Source organism: Schistocerca gregaria, chromosome X (assembly GCF_023897955.1).
Source record: "Schistocerca gregaria isolate iqSchGreg1 chromosome X, iqSchGreg1.2, whole genome shotgun sequence".
NCBI classification, from domain to species: Eukaryota; Metazoa; Arthropoda; class Insecta; order Orthoptera; family Acrididae; genus Schistocerca; species Schistocerca gregaria.
The window spans coordinates 233,481,658-233,505,342 of NC_064931.1; the positions used below are offsets into that span (position 1 = coordinate 233,481,658).

At 38.8% G+C, this 23,685-nt stretch overlaps 1 protein-coding gene across 2 annotated transcripts in view; it reads right to left on the reverse strand.

Moving 5' to 3' along the window:
• The window catches only part of LOC126297728 (apoptotic protease-activating factor 1), a 257,592-nt gene that overhangs the window by 54,812 nt on the left and 179,095 nt on the right, over positions 1 to 23,685 (reverse strand). For both annotated transcript variants that reach the window (XM_049988868.1, XM_049988869.1), the window contains 2 exons: positions 21,742 to 22,039; positions 11,459 to 11,672 (listed from right to left, as the gene is read on the reverse strand). In XM_049988868.1, the coding sequence (XP_049844825.1) occupies positions 11,459 to 11,672; positions 21,742 to 22,039 (512 nt within the window). The remainder of the gene's footprint in view (positions 1 to 11,458; positions 11,673 to 21,741; positions 22,040 to 23,685) is intronic.

A 23,685-nucleotide genomic window follows, 5' to 3' on the forward strand; every position in this document is an offset into this window, starting at 1 on the left:
TTGTATTGAGCGGATGGACGTGTATGGGTATGGAGACACCCTCATGAACCCATGGAACCTGCATGTCAGCAGGGGACTGTTCAAGCTGGTGGAAGCTCTGTAATGGTGTGGGGCATGTGCAGTTGGAGTGATATGGGACCCTTGATATGTCTAGATACCACTCTGACAGGTGACACATATGTAAGCATCTTGTCTGATCACCTGCATCAATTCATGTCCATTGTGCATTCCAACAGAGCTGGGCAATTCCAGCATGACAATTCAAAACCTCAAATGTATAGAATTGCTATAGAGTGGCTCAAGGATCACTCTTTTGAGTTTAAACTCTTCTGCTGACCACCAAACTCCCCAGACATGAACATTATAGCATATCTGGGATGACTTGCAACGTGCTGTTCAGAAGAGATCTCCACCCCCTTGTAATCTTACGAATTTATGGACAGTCCTGCCGGATTCATGATGTCAGTTCCCTCCAGCTTTACTTCAGACATTAGTAGACTTCATGCCACATTGCGTTGTGGCATTTCTGCATGCTCACGGGGGCCCTACACGATATTAGGCCGTTGTACCAGTTTCTTTGGCTCTTCAGTGAGTAAAAAGAAGGTCGTGTAAGTTGTTGTTGGATATAGGATCACAGGCATCCATGGCTAGCCAGAATATACTGAGTATAGTGGATATGAACCCACCACACTGTAGGTTAAGTGATGGGGTTGGTAAAAGTATGAATCCTCTTGGTTCTACTTCATTAGGCTTCTGCATGGGAGGGAGGGGCTTCCAAAGATGAGTGGAAGTTCTGCCTTCCATGGGCATTAGCTATGGTTTCATTGTAGATCTGGACTTTTTGATTAAACATCACATTAAAGTCAATCTGCAGCAGTGCATGGTAGAGTTGGATGGGATATCATTGTGTATCAGCTCTACAGCTGAAAGAGTGGAACTGTTGCAAGGAACACCCAAGATGTCAGGTAAGCCGGTTAAACTGTGTACACAGTCTCTTAGACTCGACTTGCAGGATACAATACCAAAAAATGGATGAATGTAGAAGCTGATCTGCCAATTAATACTGCATGCATGGTAGAGCCCTTGCCAGGGAAGAAGGTACTGGATTGGGTGCAATGTTTTATGTTGTCAAGTAGTACGCATCAGTGTTGATAATTTTGGTTCAGAGGAGGTGAGGCTGTCAAAAGAACCACTGTTAGGTAACTTAGACATTTTAGGGGATGAATTAGAAAGAGATACCAAACCAGAGTACCAGATGCTAGGACCGTCTATCAATTTAACTGAATGGAAAAAGTGTCGCATCAGAAAGGATGTGATAAGAGTACATAAGTAGAAGATATAAAACAATATGGAAGATTATTTAAACTGCCTGGAGCACTATTAGCTATTCCACCAAAACAACATGGAATTCCCAGAGGGAATGAGCCTCCTGTACACAAGAAGCCATACTGTGTCCCCACTTTTGAAACCAGTAATGGAGAGTTCACAGACCAACAACTTCAGGATGGAACAATAGAAGAAACAAGCTATCACATGATAAAAACATTTACAGGTTATCCTGCAATTACAGATTTCTAAATCAGAGAACATACCCCATGCCTAATATCAAAGAGACAGTAGACAATCTGGGGCAATGCTGTTACTCCACCACTTTAGATTTATGCAGTGGCTATCACCAGCTAGAACCAGCATCAAAAGACCAGCCTAAGACAGAATTTTCAGCCCTATTTGGACACTTCCAGCATCATTGGATGCCTTTCGGTCTGAAAAATTCAATGGCTACTGTCCATCACTTATTAGACGGAGTTCTATGGGGCCTGAAACAACAGTAATGCCTAGTTTATCCAGATGACATAACATCCTTTACCCATATTTAAAAAAACAAAAACACATTTCAACAGTTAAAGGAATTCTCATTTTGCCAGACTATTGAAAACAGTTTATCTTGTCAGTTTATCTTGCTCAGGCCACTGACCTTAACTGTGGAACATACACAGTTCAGCTCTGAGGAAGGAGTGCTTTACAAGCAAACACAATGCAGCCACTGCATCATTGTGCCACTCTGCTTCTGGGATGAAGTATTGTGGCAAGTTTGTGATTCCCTCTTAGCTAAGGACCAGTGGATGATGAGCCATGGAATGCTGTGTTGCAGAAAATTACTGGTGGCCACAGAAGAAACAATACATTGAGTACTACATAAAAAAATGCATCCCTTATGCTCAAACAGCTGATATGAGTTGTCAGTGAATACCATTGCAAAGATTGCCTAAATCTGAGAAACCGTCTCAAATGATTGGCTTTGCTGTGCTAGGCCCTTTTGCACAAACACTAGCAGGAAACTGATATGCATTAATTATCATTGATCATTTCTCATGTTACTTGGTCATGATTGTCATACCAGATCATCAAGCAGACAAAGTGACTCATGCTTTTGTTAACTGTTGGCTATCAAAATTCAGCACACCATAAGTAAAAATAACAGATCATGACACACACTTTACGTCTAAATTGTTTATTGCATATTAAAAAAAGTTATCAATTGATGCCCTTCACCTGCAAGCAAACAGTAGAACAAAGACAGTTCATAGGTCAATGAGTAAAATGTTAAGTTAGTGAACAGTAGCCACAATAATTGGGACACTGTATTGCAGTGTGTCATAAGTGTGTACAATTAAAAAATCCATGAAAACATGGGTCTTTTGCCATACTAGGTTGTTTCTGGTTGAAAGCTGTCCTCACCATCTGAATTATGTCCACCTACTCCAGGGGAGACTTCTGTTCAAAGGGATATGTCATCAGGAGGAAAAAATTAACACAAAGGCTCTAGAAAGACAACAAAACACTTACACAAAAAATGGAAGTGGATTATACTATCTAATCCAAACATTCTGAAGAGAAATAAAAAAGTCCATTCCACAGTACCAAGAACCATATCATGTACTTGAAAAAACATCTCCAGTTAATGTTAAAATACAACTTCTGACCCAAACCACACAATTGTTCTTATAAGAAGGATTCAACCATTTTAAGATGAAATGAAAGCACTGCCTCAATTGCTGGCAGCTCCTTTTGAAGAGAGAAGGGACTTGGGTATACTGTTCCAGCACACCCATACACCTTAAGAACATGAGGTTGCCTTACGAGCTGAATGCTTTTATTTGCTTGTTGGTTATTAGGTATTAAGTTATGTCTATGTCTGTGTTATTTCTGTGAGAAAGGTTCATGGGGAATATAACAGATCAGGTATATAGGTAACAGATAAAGAAAATTATTAATAGAACATTAGTGTGTCTAATTTAAATTGATGTTTGTTTTATATGTAGTTGGTATAGAGGAAGATAAGCAGACAGGAAGTGACTTTCATTGATAGTGAGAATGAGTCATTACATGTTTGATGCACCTTGGTGTTTTTCTTAACGGTTGAAGATAATTTATTATGGATGTTTCATAGGGCAATTTAGTCTGTAAAGATGTTGAATTTGAGGATGCTCCTCAAACCTGAGTGGGACAAGCAAGCTGACAGGCAACTTTCTTTCCCCATAGGGTGCAGACTGGACCTAACACAGTACCCCGAGAAACCATATGGAAATTTGTACATTTGCAGGTACATGAAATACTATTGATATCACCCAATAGAACACCTCATCTTCTACTCACTTCTGCAGAACTACTCAGTACAGAAGTGTGCAACAGTTTGCCCCAAAAAGCGAATACATATTGTACCCGAGTCATGTGAATGTACTCTGTTTCACTCTGAGAAGCCTGTGACCAAATGCCCCACGGAAGTCATTACAAGTGAAACCAGTTTTTTTTCCAGAAGATAGAGCCACACTTGCTGCACTCATAGTGAAACTGATAGTAGTCATTGCCATCTGCTACAGCCAAGGACATTTCAGCAGTGTCTAACACAAACAGCTACAATGGTTCAAATGGCTCTGAGCACTATGGGACTTAACATCTTAGGTCATTAGTCCCCTAGAACTTAGAACTACTTAAACCTAACTAACCTAAGGACATCACACACATCCATGCCCGAGTCAGGATTCGAACCTGCGACCGTAGCAGCCGCGCGACAAACAGCTACAAGGTCAGTGACAGCTAATGACTGGTACTCAATGTGACATTTCAGGTCCCAGTTTCCAGTTACCTGCCACCATTACCAGAATCACAACTCTAAACGCCAGATACTTGTTAATTTACCTACCACGTCCACCTTTTGAAATCCTGTCCAGGTTTCCTGGCTTTCCTAAATGCCATGTCAGACCCAACTCTTTGAGCTACCCTGAAGCAGATGATAGTGGCACAAAATGGTCGTATGATGATAGAACATATACACCATCATGTGAAAAAACATTGCACCAAACAACATTAATGACTCTTAACCCTAGGGACTAGCACATGAGCCATTTATACTTTGTGCTACCATCTCAAATGCAAAGTTGCCCAAATCCCACCCTTACCTTCCTTCAACCTGCTGATACACAATAGTCATGACAGCACCAATGAAGAGGTGACTCAACCAGTGACAAATAATAAGTTGCGAGAAAAAAGCAAAGAGGGGCACAGAAACTTAGTGCTTAAGTATCACACGGGTGAGATACCGTATCTAAAGTAAAATAAAAATGAAATGCCATAGTCTTATCTGAACAATGAAGAAACATTCATAGACACTAATGTGTGTCTGTTACAGTCATACCAACAAAACAGGAACTTGGAGGACCAGATTAATCTATGGAGGGAGGAAATGTAATGGCTCAGACACCAGCTGCCAGGACAGCAGCCCAGTAATGAAACCAGGCTGCAGCCAATTGGTCAACATCCTGTCAGCTCAGCAGCATCAGTAGAGACACCACTTTCATACTAGGTGTTTCTGTGTGTCAACAAGCGGGACTTCACATGGGCTCCTGCTGCACGACTGACTGACCTAACAGTCATGCCATGCCAGACCATCAACCCACTCCAGATATTTTGATGTGGCCTTGATACAGGGTCCTTCTGCAATTGTCAGTACACAGAAAGGGGATTTAAAACATCAGGACCAGCCCATCAGGGTGTCATCACAGCTGAGCTATCTGATGATTCACAACCTGTGTAAGTTGTCCTACATCCACAACACCGCCTCCACCAGGCCGTGAATCAATGGCCACCACATGAGTGTCCAATGAGGGTACACAGATGTTACCTCACTGCTGCACCACTACCCAGAAGCCATCAGCTGCCCTCTGCCATCTGCCATCGGCCATCTGCTGGGGTAGCCAGGCCATCACTACTGCCCACGCGGAACACCTGCATGAGCATGTACTCACAAGTGTGCAAGGATTTGAGGATCACCCCCTATCATCTGCAGTCTGTCTGTTTCAGAAAGTGCTGAAACATGTCTACTCACGTCATGCAATAAAGTGTTCTATCAACTAATTGGTTGCCTTCTTTGCCCACTCCATCATCAACCTCCAGCAGAGGACCACTCACTCACTCCTACCCTACAGTACACCCATAACAGTACTCTCTGTAGCATTGTTACTCATCCACTTTCCTGTGCCAGTCACAAATGGTCTGCAGATAGGACAATTGTTGTTTAAGCCTCTGTGTGAGCTCTAATTTTACCTTCATGGCCTTTCCAAGTGATAAAAGAGAAACAGTCATTGACTCTTCAAGTAACGTACACTCTCAGAATTGTAAGCACTTAATCTGTCTTGCAATGCGTGATAAGTGTGGATGTTGCCGTAGGATAGTCAAAGAGGGAGTGGTATGTGTAGACTGTGGTATGGAATTTCACTAGGGTGATTGTAGTGGAGAACTGAATGGGGATTTCAATGAGGCTCTGCCATGGAACTGTAGGCTCTGCAAAAAAGACAAGAGAATCGCTGAAGAGGAGGAAAAGATTTGTACCCTTCAGGCTGAATCAGATCACGTGACATTGGAACCAGATCGATAGAAGGGGAGGGGAGGGGGGGGGTGGAGGTTGTGGGAACTGGGTAAAGGTAACAAGCAATGGGCAAAACAGCTCATCAATTTCTTCTACATGTGAGTGGTCAATATCAAATAAATTTGGCTTGTTACCTGAAGTAGGAGGGGAAGAGCCTCATACTGCTGTAGGTTACAGTAGGGTGCAGCAGGCTTCTAGTCAAGAAACTTAGTGTAGGTCAGTACCAAAAAAGAGTAGAATGAAAAGAGTCTTGCTGCTAAGTAGCAGCCATGACAGGGCTGTAGGCCATGTGGTATAGGAAAAGTTCAGAGCAGTGTACCACGTCACAAGTATTGTGAAGCTAAGTACTAGCCTCAGCCAGGTGACAGAGAACATAGGAAAATTGTGCACAAGTTTTGGCAAAGAGGATCAGGCTATTATAGTAGGTGAGGCAGGAAATAGCCCGGCTAAGGATAAAATAGGAGTAGCATCTACACACACACATCTGAATTTCATGGAGGTCCTGGGGCACCATGACCAGGCTTGGGTTAATACTGCTGTGAGCAGTGTTAACTCTGAGTTGAGCAGGTTACTGCTGACTGAAATGAATTCTCATATGAGTACGAGTGCAGTGCCTGTTGCTACAACTGGGAGATGGAGTTATATTAGACATCGCCAGCACCTGAATCGGAGAGGGAAAGATATGTTGGCTGAACTTCTTGCAAGAATTGTATGAGGGGCCACCATCACACAATGCATGATCCCTGTGTTACTGGTGTTGGACGGGTACCTTTTTTAGGTTAGAATCAAGTTTAAGGCACCCTGTTTTGAAAGAAGTCACTATAACATAAGAGCCCCACAAGAATGCACAGAAAAGTAAGGTTAGCTCATTCCACCAAAATATTAGAAGATTGAATAATAAGGTAGAAGAGCTTCTTGCCTGCTTGCAAAATTTAGAGGAAAAGATAGACATCCTGTGCCAGTCTGAGCACCACATAACCAAAGGGTTAGATAAGTTACATACAAAAGATTACAGTCTAGCAGCTTACTCATGCAGAACTAATACTGGGAAAAGGAGCAGCCGTTGCATATATTAAGACAGAACACAAGTTCAAAAGCCCTGACACAAGTAGATTTCGTAGTGATTAGCACACAGAAGTGCGTACTTGTGAATCAATGCTGAAAAACAGTTCACTTTTAATTGCAACAGTATACAGATCCCCACAGGGAAATTTTGAATTATTTATGAGGAACCTGAATTTCTTACTGTGCTGTTTGTCACACATCTGCAAGCAGTTAACAGTCTGTGGTAACTTCAATGTAGATTTTCTACAGGATTCTGATAGGAAAAAATGATCTGGAAATCTTGTTTGGACGCTATAATTTGCTCTCATTAGTTGAATTTCTAACATAGGTGGATAAAAAGACGGTAGGTCCCTAATTGATAATGTTTTCTTTGGTGAAGGACAAAGCAAGAAAATAACTGTTTACCCAGTAACAAATGCTCTCTCTGATCAGACTGCACGGTTCGTCAGGCTAAATGACATAGTGCCTTACAGTGTGGATACACCTCAGTGGAAGACTGTTAGAATCATTAACAACTACAGGGTACATGTTTTTAAGAGTACTTTACAAGAAACAACCTGGGATGAAACTTATAAAGAATCAAATGTCAATATAAGTAAGTCCAGTATTGTCTGAAATATGCAGTGCATCACTAACACATGGCATTTCTCCACAGAGACTAAAATATGGCATTATTAAAGCCCTCTTTAAGGAAGGTGATAAGAGATATGCCAGGAACTACTGACCTATTTCACTGCTGACATCATTTTCCAAAATTTTTGAGAAGTTATGTATTTTAGAATAGTATCTCACCTAGGCAACAACAATATCCTCAGCAAATCGTGGTTTGGGTTTCAGAAGGGTTGCTCTACTGAGAAGCAGATATTACAAGAATTAAATAACAAAATGGCACTGATAGGCATTTTCTGTGACCTTTCCAAAGCATTTGACTGTGTGAATCACAGTATACTCCTAGATAAATTGAAGTTTTATGGGATTGATGATATAGGCAACCAATGGATCATGTCATATCTAACCAAAAGAATGTGCAGAAAGTTGTACTTAGTAGTAATTCAACCAACAGAATCCAGAGACATAATTCTGACTGGGGAGAAATCACATATGGGGTTCCCCAAGGCTCAATCTTAGGTCGACTACTGTTTCTCATATATGTAAATGATCTACTGTCTCATGTACATCAAGCAGATTTAATTCTTTTTGCAGATGACACCAGTATTGTAATAACTCTCAGTATACATAGAGAAATGGAAGAAATGGTAAACAAAGTTCTCCAAAGTATCATTGACTGGTCTTCTGAATTTCACAAAGACACATCACATTCAGTTCTGCACCTCTAGGGATACTGCACCAGTGATAAGTGTAGCAGATGGTGATGAAGTAATACATAAGGTGGAAACTTCAAAATTCTTATGCGGCCATACTGATGCGAATTTAAATTGGAAAAACATGTTTTGGGACTCCTAAAACAACTTACCACAGCCACATTTGCATTTAGAATCATAGCAAATTTTGGGGAGAGAGAAATCAGTAAGCTGACGTATTTGCTTATTTTCATTCAGTAATGTCGTATGGAATAATGTTCTGGAGTAACTCATCTTTAAGAAAGAAGGCCTTCATAGCCCTTAAATGTGCTCTAAGGATAATAGGTGGTGCTCACCTGCGATCATCTTGCAGACATCTTTTTAAGGAGTTGGGCATTCTGACTACAGCTTCACAGTATATTTACTCCCTCATTAAGTTTTTTTGTAAATATTCCACTACAGTTCAAAAGGAACATTGAGGTACATAATTACAATAATAGAAGAAAAATGACATTCATTACTCAACATTAAGGTTGTCTTTAGCACAGAAAGGGGTGCACAATGCTGCAACAAAAACTTTTGACCACTTACCCAGTGATATAAAATGTCTGACAGACAGCAAGGTAAAATTTGAAAATAAACTGAAAAAGTTTCTCCTTGACAACTCCTTCTATTCCACAGAAGAATTTCTATGTTTGTAATGTGTAACAGGCGGTGGGTAGGAATGGCTAACTCAGGCTGTATATCTTGTTTTCATTTTGAGAGGAAAAAAATTATATGGTGATGTTTAGAGTACAAATAGATGTACAAATTAATTTGCAATATGAATGTAAAATGACTCATTCCACAACATGATGAATTATCTTGCAAAATAATCCATGGAACATGAAAGTAACTAACTAACTAACAGTAAATCACACAGTGAAGCACAATCTCTCTCTTGTAGCATCTACCACTAGAGTTGGATGAGCATCTCTGTGACATGCTTGTGTCCTTCTCTGGATCTTCTCAGTTTCTGCTATCAATCCTGTCTGATACAGCTTCAAAATTGATGAGCAATATTTAAGTATTGGTCAACCATGGGATTTGTAAGTTATCCCTTCGTGGGTGGACTACACTTCCTGAGGATTTTTCCAATGAATCTCAGTCTAGAATCTGCCTTACCTATGGTCATTTTTATGTGGTCGTTCCACTTTAAATCTCTCTGTATACATACCCCACATATTTAATGGAGGTCACTGCTTCCAGCAATTGTTCTGCAATTGTGTAATCATACAATAATGGGTCTTTATGTCTATTTACATGCAATATATTACATTTTTTGATGTTGAGGGTCCACTGCCAACCCCTGACCCAGCTGTCGAACCTCTGCAGACCATACTGCACGATGCTACGATTTTCCACCACTGTGACTTCTCTGTATATAAGAGCATCATCTGTTGGAAGCTTCATATAACTTTCAACATTATCAATTAGATCATTTATACAAATTGGGAAAAGTAATGCTCCTCAAAACACTCCCTTGGGGCACACCTGAAGATACTTTTGTGTCTGAAGATTTCTCTCTGCTAAAGTGACATGTTTTGTTTTGTTTGCTAAAAACTCTCCAATCAAATCACAAAGTTGTTCTGACATTCTATATGCTCATATTTTGCTCATTAGGCAGCAACATGGAGTTATATTGAATGCTTTGGGAGCCAAAGACCACATCATCAACCTGGGTGTGGTATCTAAGCTGCAGTTCATTTTTGGAAATATAAGAGTGATCCCAAACATGAGGTCTTGTTTTCTTCTTTTTGTAAATAGGAAGAAATCTTCTCTTTAACAACAGATAATCATTATAAAGGTTGACCATTCCTCTACTTTCCAATATAATAACCATTTCACTTGGCAAATTTTGTAGATGTTGGGGCAGTTTTTGTAGGCCCATGTGGTACCAGTGTGCCACCATGTTTTTGTGGAAATGGTGGGCTTCGCACTTAATTTCACCATCACCACTAAAGAACCTTCAGCTTGAACATTCCTTCAATTTAGAAAACAAGTGGTAGTCTACTTAGGAAACAATGTGTAGTCATTGGGTGGCAATTCCAGACTATGGTGAGAGTTGTGTAACACTGTTCCATCAAAACTGTTGCAGAATAATGACGGTTCAATGGGTGACAATGGAAGCAAGCAGTTTTTTAAATGTTTACTTATGCCTCAGAAGTCAAGAAATCAATCAAAAATACCCCCTTTAAATCCCAAAACACAGTTTTTTTGAATTTATCAGCAGACTGATTGAATTTTCATGGCTTGAGCAAGGAGGATGCCAATGCTCACATGATTGCTGTATGGTTGAAGGTATGAATGGAATACCCCAAGCTTTGTCAGCCATGACAATAAAATCCTAAATGTTGTCATTTTTTGCATTGCATTGAAGAAATTAACAGGAAGATGAAATGTGTTGCCATTGAGGTCTCCTGTAGCCAGTTGCGGGCCCACCTTGTGCATACTTTCTGATAGTGAACTTTTCTGTCAATGTCTTATGAATAGTGTTACAAGGAATCTCAGGAGCCAAAAAGATGAACTCAGTTACAGTGAACCTCTTATTCTGATGCATGATTTATTCAATCGTTGTGACTCTTCAGTTGGAAACCGATAGTCTCTCAGTTCTTTTTTTGGCCGTGAATTTCAGTGCAACCAGCTGTTAATGTCCTGCACTACTAGCAGATATTTTGACATTCATGCACTGCCTCTCCAACACTTCTATCAAACAACAAATTTGACAGATTTAAAGCCTTCCCATTCAAAAATGAAATAAGTGAGTGAATTTGCACCTGACGGTAGCAGGACGTGGGGAGTTCCATTACAAATGGCTACCAAGCAACAAGTGAGCATTCTGATGGCTGAGCAATGGTTTGTTTGTGAGTGGGGTAAGTGATATGCATAGCAGTGTGAACAGCAGTTGTTCAAACAGTTTCACCACCATACTCATCTTTATATATTTCTACCAAATACATCACACTAATATATTTTTAAGACAGGTGTCAACAAATAATTATGCATTGCATTGGTTACACACACACACACACACACACACACACACACACACACACACACACACACACAGTCAAATAACCATCCCGATGTGTTCACCAGTCAAATAACATTTTATAATATTTTGTACCTGTACTTTGTTGGTGTTGTCTGCAACAGCAAATAAAGGCAGTGTAAAATTAAGGTCGTCACTTTGCCATAATGCATCGAATGTGCTTAGAAGAGTGACATTATTCCCGGAAGCAGAAGGATCAAATTTCCAGAGTCTGACATTTTTATTTGTACATGACAGAAATCTGTGTATACTGCTGTCTACACTGATAGAGCTCAGGCAGTGTATATCCCTGCAATGCAAATACAAGCAAATGTGTTTAATATTCTAGATTTACATGCACACTGACATAATATATTGTTTACAAAAATAATGGATATTTTGTTCTAATTTTTAATCTTTTTTACAATACATTTCCTTTTTTTATTTTTATTAGTATTATTTTAGTTCTGTGCTGACCAAAGAGGATAAATTTCAATTTTCTCTTCTTTTTATTGCTTTTTATTGCAATTCCAATATCTTTTCACTTCTACTGGTGTAGTTATTTAGTTTAATCTGTACAGTGTTTCTTATTCTTTTATGTTTTCTGTCTGTGTCCCCTCTTAAATGTATTTTATTTCTGATTCTTTGTTGTTGTTTCATTATGCCCTTTTTCATTTTATTTACGTGATAGAAGATATTGTTGGTAATTTGTTTCCAAATTTTTTAAAATTGTTTTTAATTAGTCACCATTGATAGTGTAAAACACACAGAAAAGATTAACCTCCATGTTATTACTAGTTCCAATCTTTTCTATAATGCTCAGGTAAATTTTATCATCTATTGTTGTGATATATTAAAATTATATGAATAGATACTTTTACCTGCATATGAAACAACTGTAATCGATCTGATGCTGCAATGCAGGCTCATGCTTAAGCATGTCTGAATGATTACAAGGCACCACTAAAAGGCCAGATTCTGCACTTCATTCACTCACCTTCTCCCATTGCACCACATTGCAGCAAGCAGTTCAGGAATGCCCTACACTGTGGCATTAAGGAAGCACGAAGGGGGGTGCAAGATAGATTTCACTTGGTATTGAATATAGAGGAAAAAATTCAATCAAAACTGCCAATGGAAATGTTCCAGCATAATACAGACATTCTATTTTATGCTATCTTAACCTCTGTATCAGGCTTGCTCCAACTAGGCATTTTGCCTAGTGGGTTGCCCTCAGTAGATGGGTGGCAAGCAGGCAGAATTGTTGCATGTTGTCAGTCTTGGCTGTGTAAACAAATCTATCGTCTCACTGCATTTACACCTCATGCTGTGAATATGGATTCAGCTGAGAAGAGAGCACATTTTAGTGCAAACAGCATGCAACAAGAATCCCAGTGGGATGGGTAAAGGCTTTTTGTGCAAATTGGAGAATGTGCTAAATTATAATGTCTAGTCTTTCAGTGCTGGCATCTTCATTAAGATGCATGACACCCTTTTGCAACCCCTAGGGTGTATAAAATTCTCTGTAGTTGTGGGAAGGTTTATATTGGAACAACAAAAAGAAGTGTTAATATCTGCCTAACTGAACACAAAAGAATCTGTAGTCTGGGACACACTGACAAATCGGTTGTAGTGGAACATGTTTTTGAAGATGGTGATCATGAAATTAAATTTAGTGAGACAAACATGCTTGCTATGACATCACATTATTAAGGACGTATGCAAAGATAAGCCATAGAGATCTATAACACCACAATAATTTTAAGAGAAAAGAAGAAGGCCTAAAGTTAGATAAGGTATGGTGGTCGACTTTGTACCAATGATGTGACAATCAGTTACTTTTGATAGACAGTAGATGTTAGTCAGAGAGAGTTTCACCGTTGACAGCATGTGACGAGTGGTGGCACCCTCTAAGCACTCTATATAAACGGGACCTCCACTGCCTAGCGGCCAGTCATTGTCTCAGTTCAGAAGATGCTGCCCACAGTTGGCAACTAAACATCAAAAGGTAGAATTTCTAGGGTTCAACCATGGCCTCTTAGGCCAGAAGTTTTAATTAATGAATGTGCTAAATGTTTAGTATGTGAAAATTCTGTTGCAGAAAAAAAATATAACATTGCGTGACATTACATTCCAAACATGATGACATGTGCAACATTTTTCAGGGAGACAAGCATTTGCAACTAATTGGAAAGCTAAAAGAATCCACCAGCAATGAGGTAAGCTCTTTTATTTCAGTTGACTTAATATCAACTATTAGACTTATATTACAATTTTATTTACCCAACAATTTCATTTCTGGGAATATGAAGTTACAAGCCATCATGCAGTAAGGGTGAGCTTTAAAATTGCTCACCCAACTGCTGGAGCTTTAACCATTCTCCACTGAGTCATTTGTGGAAGAATGCCTCAACACTGCCAGAGAAGCCATGTATCGTCTAACTAAATCACAATTTAATGCAGTCTGTTTGTATCATCATACAACTGCATGCTGTATACTAGAGCTTAGCACAGGTGTTGAATGACAACTAACGCTGAGATGGCAACAATTAATTGCATATTCTCTCAGCCTTGATGTAAGTAACAACATTATTGATACAGTGGAATTAAGGATTTTTGTCCAAGAAGTGGATATAGATCTGATTATCACAGAAGAACTTCTGGATTTAATGCTGATGAGAGATACATGTACTGGTGAAAATACAGTTTGTGTCACGAACAGGCCCTTCAGAATATGAATCTCCCCTTCCCCTGGAAATAAGCTGGTTTTCCTTGCCACTGATAGCACCCCAAATATGACCAGTTGTAATAAGGGATTTGTGAGACTTCTGAAAACTAAGCCGATGTCAAGACAGAAATTCCACTCAGTTGAGGCACTTTGTTCAAGACTGTGCAAGTTGACATGGTTATGGACATAGCTGTTAGGTCTCTAAACTGAATCAAAGGCAGTTTTGAGAGTCAATGGATTCACTGGAATCTGATTTCAATGATATACCCTGTTTTTGTCAGATAAGATAGCTAAGTAGGGGCAAAACACCCTCGAATGCTTCCTCCTTTTGTATTACCAAGTAAATCATTTTATGGATGTGAAAGGGAGGTTAGTTTCTGAGCTTTCTGGCTCTCACTGTATAGCTAATCTAGCAATTGTTCCAATAACTTACGCGAATGCAGCCACATGACATCATCGACAACTGCCTACATTTCAACAGGAGCATACCCTGCCATTTCCAAGGTAAAACTGGAGCATGTAAGCACTGTGCAAGCCAATTTAAAACCTCGGTTTTCAGAGAAACGCCATAAAGCTAATAAACACACACACATTCTCCCCCCCCCCCCCCCCCCCTCCTCGCTAAAGTTTTGCCTTGAAAATGACAACGCCAGCTACCTGCATTCCCACGAGTTATTTGAACATTGTATATGCCAAGAGAAACTCAGGTCCAGCCTAGCACTTCGTACTGACATAATGGTCCATTTGAACACTCTCAATGCTTCTTTTCCAGGGAAAGGTCAATTAATTGTATCTCTGTTTGCCAAAATTCGCACATTGTAAATGATGTTGGAGACATAGAGAAATCAATTCCAGAATAGCAATTTCATGCATTTTCCAAATACAATGAAATTTGTAGCTACCATAAATAATAATCTTCTTTAGTTATTCATTCAGTCTCTCAATAATTGAAGTGTAGTATTCATGAAAAGATTGGACGATTTGAACTCATTTGAGCCATTGTTTGATATTTTCATCTCAAAATGTTCAATTGATGTCAGAACTGTGTGCACAGAGGTGCAATTAGAATTAACAGATGTGCAACATGCTCATTTTATTAAGGAGAAGTTTAGAATGGTGAAGGACATCCTCAGTTTTATTCTTACTTTCCACAGGATAGACTCCCTAAACTACATGTGAAAATGGCAGCTATAATGGACATATTTGGTCCTATAAATTTATGTGAATAACTTTTCTCAGCCTTAAAGCTTTGCAAATTGAAACATCAATGACATCTCACAGATGGCCATCTGAGGGCTGTTCTTTGACTGCACACCACTAGTAGTATTTGTCCACACATTCCCTTGCTTACAGCAAAACACAGGAAATATACACTGTAATTAGTAAAATAAATAAAAGAAAGCAAAATAAAGATGCCTGCATTTTCGTATGTAATGTAAATACATTGTAAATAATTAGATTTCACCAGCTGCCACCAAATCCCTATCATGTCCTGGTATGACACACTACTACCAATGCCTGCTCATTTAAGCTGGGCATGCTCTCTCACTTCATTTTGCTGCACTGTGACATGTGATTGCTGATAAGCTATCTGCATTTATGTCAGGCCAGCCTATCTGTACTGGGCTAGGGTAATCAGGCACCCAGATGACCATCTCTGCTCTATACAAGGTGTTTGGAAATTCTTCTTAACAAACTTCTAGGACTTGTAGATGGGAGTGTGAGCATAATATTTTGAACAGGAACTTAAGTCTGGAAACATACCATTTCTGTGCTGCAGACATTTGGAAACATGTTTGGTAGGTAAGCATGCACAGGTTAGTCATGGCGGGGGTGGTTACGCCAGATTGGCTGATGTTATTTGATTTCTATCTTACCTCTCTGACCTGGTGTGAGTCTCATTCTGTTAGAGCAACATGGTTGATTATACGTTTGCAGAATACACCAACATGATCCTCCTGCATAGCAACACTCACATTAAAGGAATTGCAACTCATCACCTTTATCAAGATTGGTCTCCACGTCTGACTCAATCGCATACCATTTTTGCCACAATTATGTAACAGGTTCAGAAAGGGTACCTAAACTCTAAGCAGGAATGACTGCAGTGCTCCAAAGAGATGCTGCACACCCAAAATGGAAGAGGCTGTACTGCATCACACTGAAGAGAACCCATCAATGAGTACATAAGCAATTTCTTTAGCTATTAATGAGTGGAACTGTAGCGCAAGTGATGTACTTGTGAAAGTGGTCACATTCAACATGTTTTCAAATGGCTGTAGCACAGAAATGGTACATGGGTTCAAATATAAAATATTATCTACTCACTCCCCTGTGCAAGCACCGGAAGTCTGAATGCCTACATAAGTGAGGATTTTTTATGGTATCAAGTAAGCAGAAAGAGAACATGGAAAAAGATGTAAGTAAAACTGTCCATCTTAAATACCAGTGTGACAATAGTGAGAGGAATATAAACATAGGACAAAGATATGATCCAGGGTTAATGACACAAACTGAAAAAAATCACTGCATAGTACCAGAAGCAAAGGGAGCAAGTGATGTGCTTAGTATATTACAGGAAGGGGAACTATTAAATTTAAAGCCAACTGTTAGAATACTTCACCAAAATGTTTAATACATAAACAATAAAACAGAGGAACTAGAGGTAATATTACAGGAATATAGGCCAAACATTCTAGTAGTTACCAGACATGGGCTAAAAGAAAATCACATAGGAATGTACAACTTGAAGAATTATATGATAGTAGGCAGTTTTTGCAGTACTTCCTATAAAGGGGTGGGGGTTGCCATTTTTTCTAACTATAAATCAACTAAAGCCATAAATATAACAAAATATAATATAGAATTGAGCTTTGAAACTACAGCACTGGGAACTAAAATTGCTGGGAATTTATGTTGTGTATTAGGTTTGTATCGATCACCAAATGGTGTAATTAAAACCTTCTATGAACAGCTGGAAGATATATTCCAATGACTCTTAAAAACATATGCTTATTTGATCATTATAGGGGATCTGAACACAGACACAAGTAAAAATACAGACAATACTAAGACCCTACTGGACTTATTGTGCATATACAATCTAAAAATAAAAATAGATAAACCAACCAGAGTAACAAAGCATAGTGAGACAATAATTGATCATGTAATAACAAATATTCCTACATGCTATTGTGACACACAGGTAATAAACTCCACATTAGCAAACCATTTTGCAATCATGATAGACATAAATATAAAGACTAGTGATTCGGTGCAGAAGATATGGGAGATGAGAAGACATAACTACTCACATAACATAAATCTGCTAAAAAAGATGTTAGAGGCAGAAAACTGGGAAACAATGTATGCAGCTAAAGATGTAAACACCAAATGGAACCAGTTTTTTTCTTTATTCGGGTATAATTATGATGTTACATGTCCTGTTAGTAAAAGGCTTGTCAGATAGCAACAAAAAAAGAAAAGCTGGGTGACTGGAGAAGTAATCCATGCCAGAAATAATCTGAGAGTGGATTATGACCTCTCCAAACAAAAAAATACTGATGCCTACAACACACTGTATAAAATAAAAAAGAAAGAATACTGTAGTTTTATCAGAGAAACTAAAGCATTATTCATTAGGATGTCTATAGATAAGGGAAAGAAATACTCAAAAGGTTTATGGTCTTTCATTAATGAAGAGACAGGAAAAGTAACAAACCAGGCGGACGACATCTGCCCACTGATGAGTGGGAAAAGCAACGCAAACCCTCTAGAAATAACCAATACTTTTAACAGATATTATATTACTGTAGTGGATGAATTAATAAGACAAAATAAAACAAATGCCGGAAGTAAATTGTTAAACCCCCCACATACAAATAATACTACAACAGATACAGAAGTGTCAAACCTAATAAAACAACTTAAAATTAAACATTCATCTGGCTTAGATGGTGTCACATCACATCTCATAAAGGAATGCAGAGAATGTATATTAAAACCATTGACACACATGCTGAATGCTGCGATAGAAGAAGGTATATTTCCAGATTCACTGAAAGTAAGTAAAGTGAAGCCAATATTTAAGAAAGGGAACAGGGATGAATTAGGAATTTACAGGCCAATATCATTGATCTCAACATTTGCTAAAATCTGTGAAATGATAATAAAGAATCGGATGGAAAGTTTTATAACAAAGTACAGTATACTGCATTCATCACAGCATGATTTCAGAGAAGGGAAGTCAACAAAAACAGCATCAACAGATATAATTGAGCACATTCTTAATTTACTTGACAGGCAACAAAAGACTTGTGGGATTTCCATGGGCCTATCTAAGGCATTTGATTGTGAGACCCACTCAAAATTAACAATGAAATTATATCAGTATGGAATTAGAGGAAAATGCTATGACATACTTAAATCATACATTATAAATAGAAAACAATGCATGGAAATCAGACATACTAGTGGGGGAAATATAACAAACTACAGATCAGAATTGCAAACAGTGAAACACGGTGTGCCGCAAGGGTCGGTGCTTGGGCCAATACAATTTATACTCTATGTAAATGACTTCCCTAGCTATATAAATCAGAAACTTATAATGTATGCTGATGACACAACAATCATTTGCACAGCTGACACAAAGGAGGAGCTTGAGAAGGAAGCACTCCTGAATATCGAAAATGCAAATAAATATTTAACACAAAACATCCTCTTTATGAATCAGCCTAAAACAATGAATGTAGTATTTCAGACAAAGCATAGTGAAAATTATAATATAAATGTTAATATAAATGGAAAGACTATTAAAAAAGTAAGCAGTACAAATTTTCTAGAAACTATAATATACAAACATTTAGCATGGGGGGAGCACATAGATGCACTGTGTAAAAAGATAAACAAACAGATTTTCATCACGCATAAAACAGCTAAGACTGTGGATGATAAAGTCCTCAGATCAATGTAAACTCCTGGAAATGGAAAAAAGAACACATCGACACCGGTGTGTCAGACCCACTATACTTGCTCCGGACACTGCGAGAGGGCTGTACAAGCAATGATCACACGCACAGCACAGCGGACACACCAGGAACCGCGGTGTTGGCCGTCGAATGGCGCTAGCTGCGCAGCATTTGTGCACCGCCGCCGTCAGTGTCAGCCAGTTTGCCGTGGCATACGGAGCTCCATCGCAGTCTGTAACACTGGTAGCAAGCCGCGACAGCGTGGACGTGAACCGTATGTGCAGTTGACGGACTTTGAGCGGGGGCGTATAGTGGGCATGCGGGAGGCCGGGTGGACGTACCACCGAATTGCTCAACACGTGGGGCATGAGGTCTCCACAGTACATCAATGTTGTCGCCAGTGGTCGGCGGAAGGTGCACGTGCCCGTCGACCTGGGACCGGACCGCAGCGACGCACGGATGCACGCCAAGACCGTAGGATCCTACGCAGTGCCGTAGGGGACCGCACCGCCACTTCCCAGCAAATTACGGACACTGTTGCTCCTGGCGTATCGGCAAGGACCATTCGCAACCGTCTCCATGAAGCTGGGCTACGGTCCCGCACACCGTTAGGCCATCTTCCGCTCACGCCCCAACATCGTGCAGCCCGCCTCCAGTGGTGTCGCGACAGGCGTGAATGGAGGGACAAATGGAGATGTGTCATCTTCAGCGGTGAGAGTCACTTCTGCCTTGGTGCCAATGATGGTCGTATGCGTGTTTGGCGCCGTGCAAGTGAGCGCCACAATCAGGACTGCATACCACCGAGGCACACAGGGCCAACACCCGGCATCATGGTGTGGGGAGCGATCTCCTACACTGGCCGTACACCTCTGGTGATCGTCGAGGGGATACTGAATAGTGCATGGTACATCCAAACCGTCATCGAACTCATCGTTCAACCATTCCTAGACCGGCAAGGGAACTTGCTGTTCCAACAGGACAATGCACGTCCACATGTATCCCGTGCCACCCAACGTGCTATAGAAGGTGTAAGTCAACTACCCTGGCCAGCAAGATCTCCGGATCTGTCTCCCATTGAGCATGTTTGGGACTGTATGAAGCGTCGTCTCACGCGGTCTGCACGTCCAGCACGAACGCTGGTCCAACTGAGGCGCCAGGTGGAAATGGCATGGCAAGCCGTTCCACAGGACTACATCCAGCATCTCTACGATCGTCTCCATGGGAGAATAGCAGCTTGCATTGCTGCGAAAGGTGGATATACACTTTACTAGTGCCGACATTGTGCATGCTCTGTTGCCTGTGTCTATGTGCCTGTGGTTCTGTCAGTGTGATCATGTGATGTATCTGACCCCAGGAATGTGTCAATAAAGTTTCCCCTTCCTGGGACAATGAATTCACGGTGTTCTTATTTCAATTTCCAGGAGTGTATTATGACAGTATATTCACTGTAAATATACCAAAGCATAGTGGTGGTAAGGTCAAGCGATAAACACCTCGTAAATAAAGATGTACACAAACACGGTACAAGAGGAAATGAAAATTACTACATGATAAACAGAAATCTAAAACTGTCTATGACTGCCCCTGAAGAATCGGGCAAAAGGTTTTTTAATAAACTCCCCAAAATCAATAAAAAAGAAACAGACCTAAAATGTTTTAAAAATCATTTGAAACTATATCTTACAGAGAAACGTATATACAGTTTGAGTGAATACTAAGATGGTGTTTAAATAAGTTATATCATTACTGAAATGTACCTTTAAAAATTATCATTTCTGTATGTTGTTTGGATGCGTGTGTATACATAATGTGAAACATGTAATACCTTTTTATGCTTATAGACTATTTCTGCTAAATTATTTGTTTCATTTATATATAATGAAATCAAGTTTGGTGTTAATAGCCTATTCTATGACACACCCAATACTCTCAGTTGGATTTTCAGCTGGAGTCCATGGACAAAGAATAAATAAATAAATTTAACATTTTAATTTGAAATTATCAGCAGTAGTTGCAAGTGATTTATTATGAAATCATTCATATGAGTCGAATAACATTTAAAACATATTATTTGTAAGAGATTTGTTTATTTAAACCACTTTAAACCACAAGAAACTATAAAAACAATCATTGACTAAATTTCAACATTTCAATACTTCAAAGATTAAGTCTCAATTTTTTAAAGGGCATAGTGAGTGGCACACAATGTTTCTCAAAACCACTGGACCTACTTCTGAACAGTTTCACGGTCATTGAAGTTGTTCTCTCAAAAAGGCTTTGATTCTTTCTTTCACTGATTACTGTAGTGAGAAACCAGTGTACAACTAAATGTATTATATTAGATGCACATGGCTATGCCACACAGGAAAATTCAGTACTTCATGTGCCACAAATAAATCTACTGTTCACACTGTACACAAAATCCATACAAAACGGATAGACAATGAGACACTTGTACACACTTCACTTTGTCTTTAACATATGCAATGTAATATTCTTTAAAATTACTCCCAGGTATAAAACTGGATATTATGATTGGAAAAATGTATACAACAGCAACAAGAGAAACTTTTCTCTTAGACCCTTTTCATGTCATGATGTATATAACAACATTTAAAAAATGCACATATCTCAAACTTAGTGACTGATAAATATGCCAAATAATGTGAAAGGTTTCTTACCCACTTTGGTCATGGTATTCTTTTACAATATATGATGCGTTTGGATTTATGTCCCAAATGCAGACACTATGGTTTGAAGATGCAGTAATGACAAACTCGCTGTCTTCCGTTATTGTGGCACATACAAATGTTGTGCCTTTACAGCGTCCTAGAACCTGTTTTTCCAAATCTTCAAGTGACAATGTAGCTGTTATCTCACGACTGGTTATGACATTTTCAGGAGGTGTAGTGTTAACACCTTCCCAACTCCAACATATTATTGAATCTTCAGTTACAACAATTACCTCATACTCCGAATCTGTAACCAATTGAAAATTAAAACAACTTTGTAAAAGATAACATCTATGTTTCCAAAACATCTGAATGAAGTAAAAAAAAATCTTTACATGCCTAATTACAGTTTAGATATTACAATAATGGTTTGAAGTAACTTCAGTTACAGTAACTGTTGTACCAACAGTTCACTACAAGCAATCAAAATTCCGGATCAAAAGAACGTAGAGGTCTCTATTGCAAAGTATTACAAATTCTTCCTCAACTGACATATTACAAAGCTTTCAACTAATTTTGTCACCTCACTGAACATTAATATCTCTATTTTTGGATTTATTTGATTTCCGAAATTTGTGGTAGTGTGATAAAAAATACTAAGTTTCGGCATTTAAACTATGCAGTGAAGGAAAACTAACAGTTGCAAAAGGATATAATTCCTGTTTAATTCACATGTGGATAGGGAGGCATGGACGATGTCTTTTGTGAAAACATTGAGTAGTTTTCTTATATGTGAAATTTCATTTCGTCACCATAATTCACAACATGAACTCTGCACTAGAACCTAGATTTAGCAGCTGACCTGACACATAAAACAATGTAGAGTGATAAATTAATGAAAGAAACCACAGTACATTCAGTTCTTCAACACCTACAATAACAATATAGCCAAAGCTCAGCACAGTTAATAATGGCACAATATTAAAAATTTTTAACTGTATGTAGAGACGATAAACATGTTCTGCAACTTATTGAACAATTATTTTCAGCTAAGTTTGCAATTCTTGTCATTAAAAGCGCCACAAAGAAATGCATCAATTATGTAACACATTCTGTTTATTTTCTTGTGCAAGCTTCATATTTCAGACAGTAATATTTTGCTCAAAAATGTATCATGAAAGTAATAGAAAGTGTTGATCCACTATATTATCACAGAAAGCTTTATAAAAAGATTCAGTGATGTAAAATGCTCAACAAATTGTTTAGGAGGGGAGGGGACCCTTAGATAAAACCACCCACAGGGAAAAAGAATTGAAAATATTTCTTCTTGACAACTGACAACTACTCTCCCACAGCTGAATTTCTTCCCAACTGCCGAAATTAAAAGATATTGAAAGTTAGGCCGATTAGCTCTCAGTCATAATTACAGTTTAATTCAGAAGAGAAAAGTACTGTCTTGACAATGTTTACAAAATAATGCCAATAATGCCACAATGACAGTACTTAGACCCTTTTTGTATATTATAACCTTTAAACCTGAAGAAATTCATAAACAGTGCCAAAAGCAGTAGCACTGAATACAGAGTTGCCAAGTACCTCAATTTAAATGGGACTGTCCTGATTTTACTGTTGAAAACGTAACTCTAAATAAAACCCCTAGTTATATGATAAATGATAATATTTTGAATAATTTGAGAGTCAGTCTTGTAAATTCAAATGAAATTAAATTTAGTTCAAAGAGAGCTAAGTTGAGAAACATACACTCAGCACCCAGTACATCACACTTATTCACATTCAGTAGCGAGTCAGAAGTCAATCTAAACAACTGGTGGTTGTTACTGAGTATTTTTCAAATTGCAAAGCATATTTAAAAATGGATTTGTCCTCAGGTAGCAAAATTAATGAAGTGCCAGTGCCAACAAAAGAAACAAAAATTTAAATAAAAACAAAGTT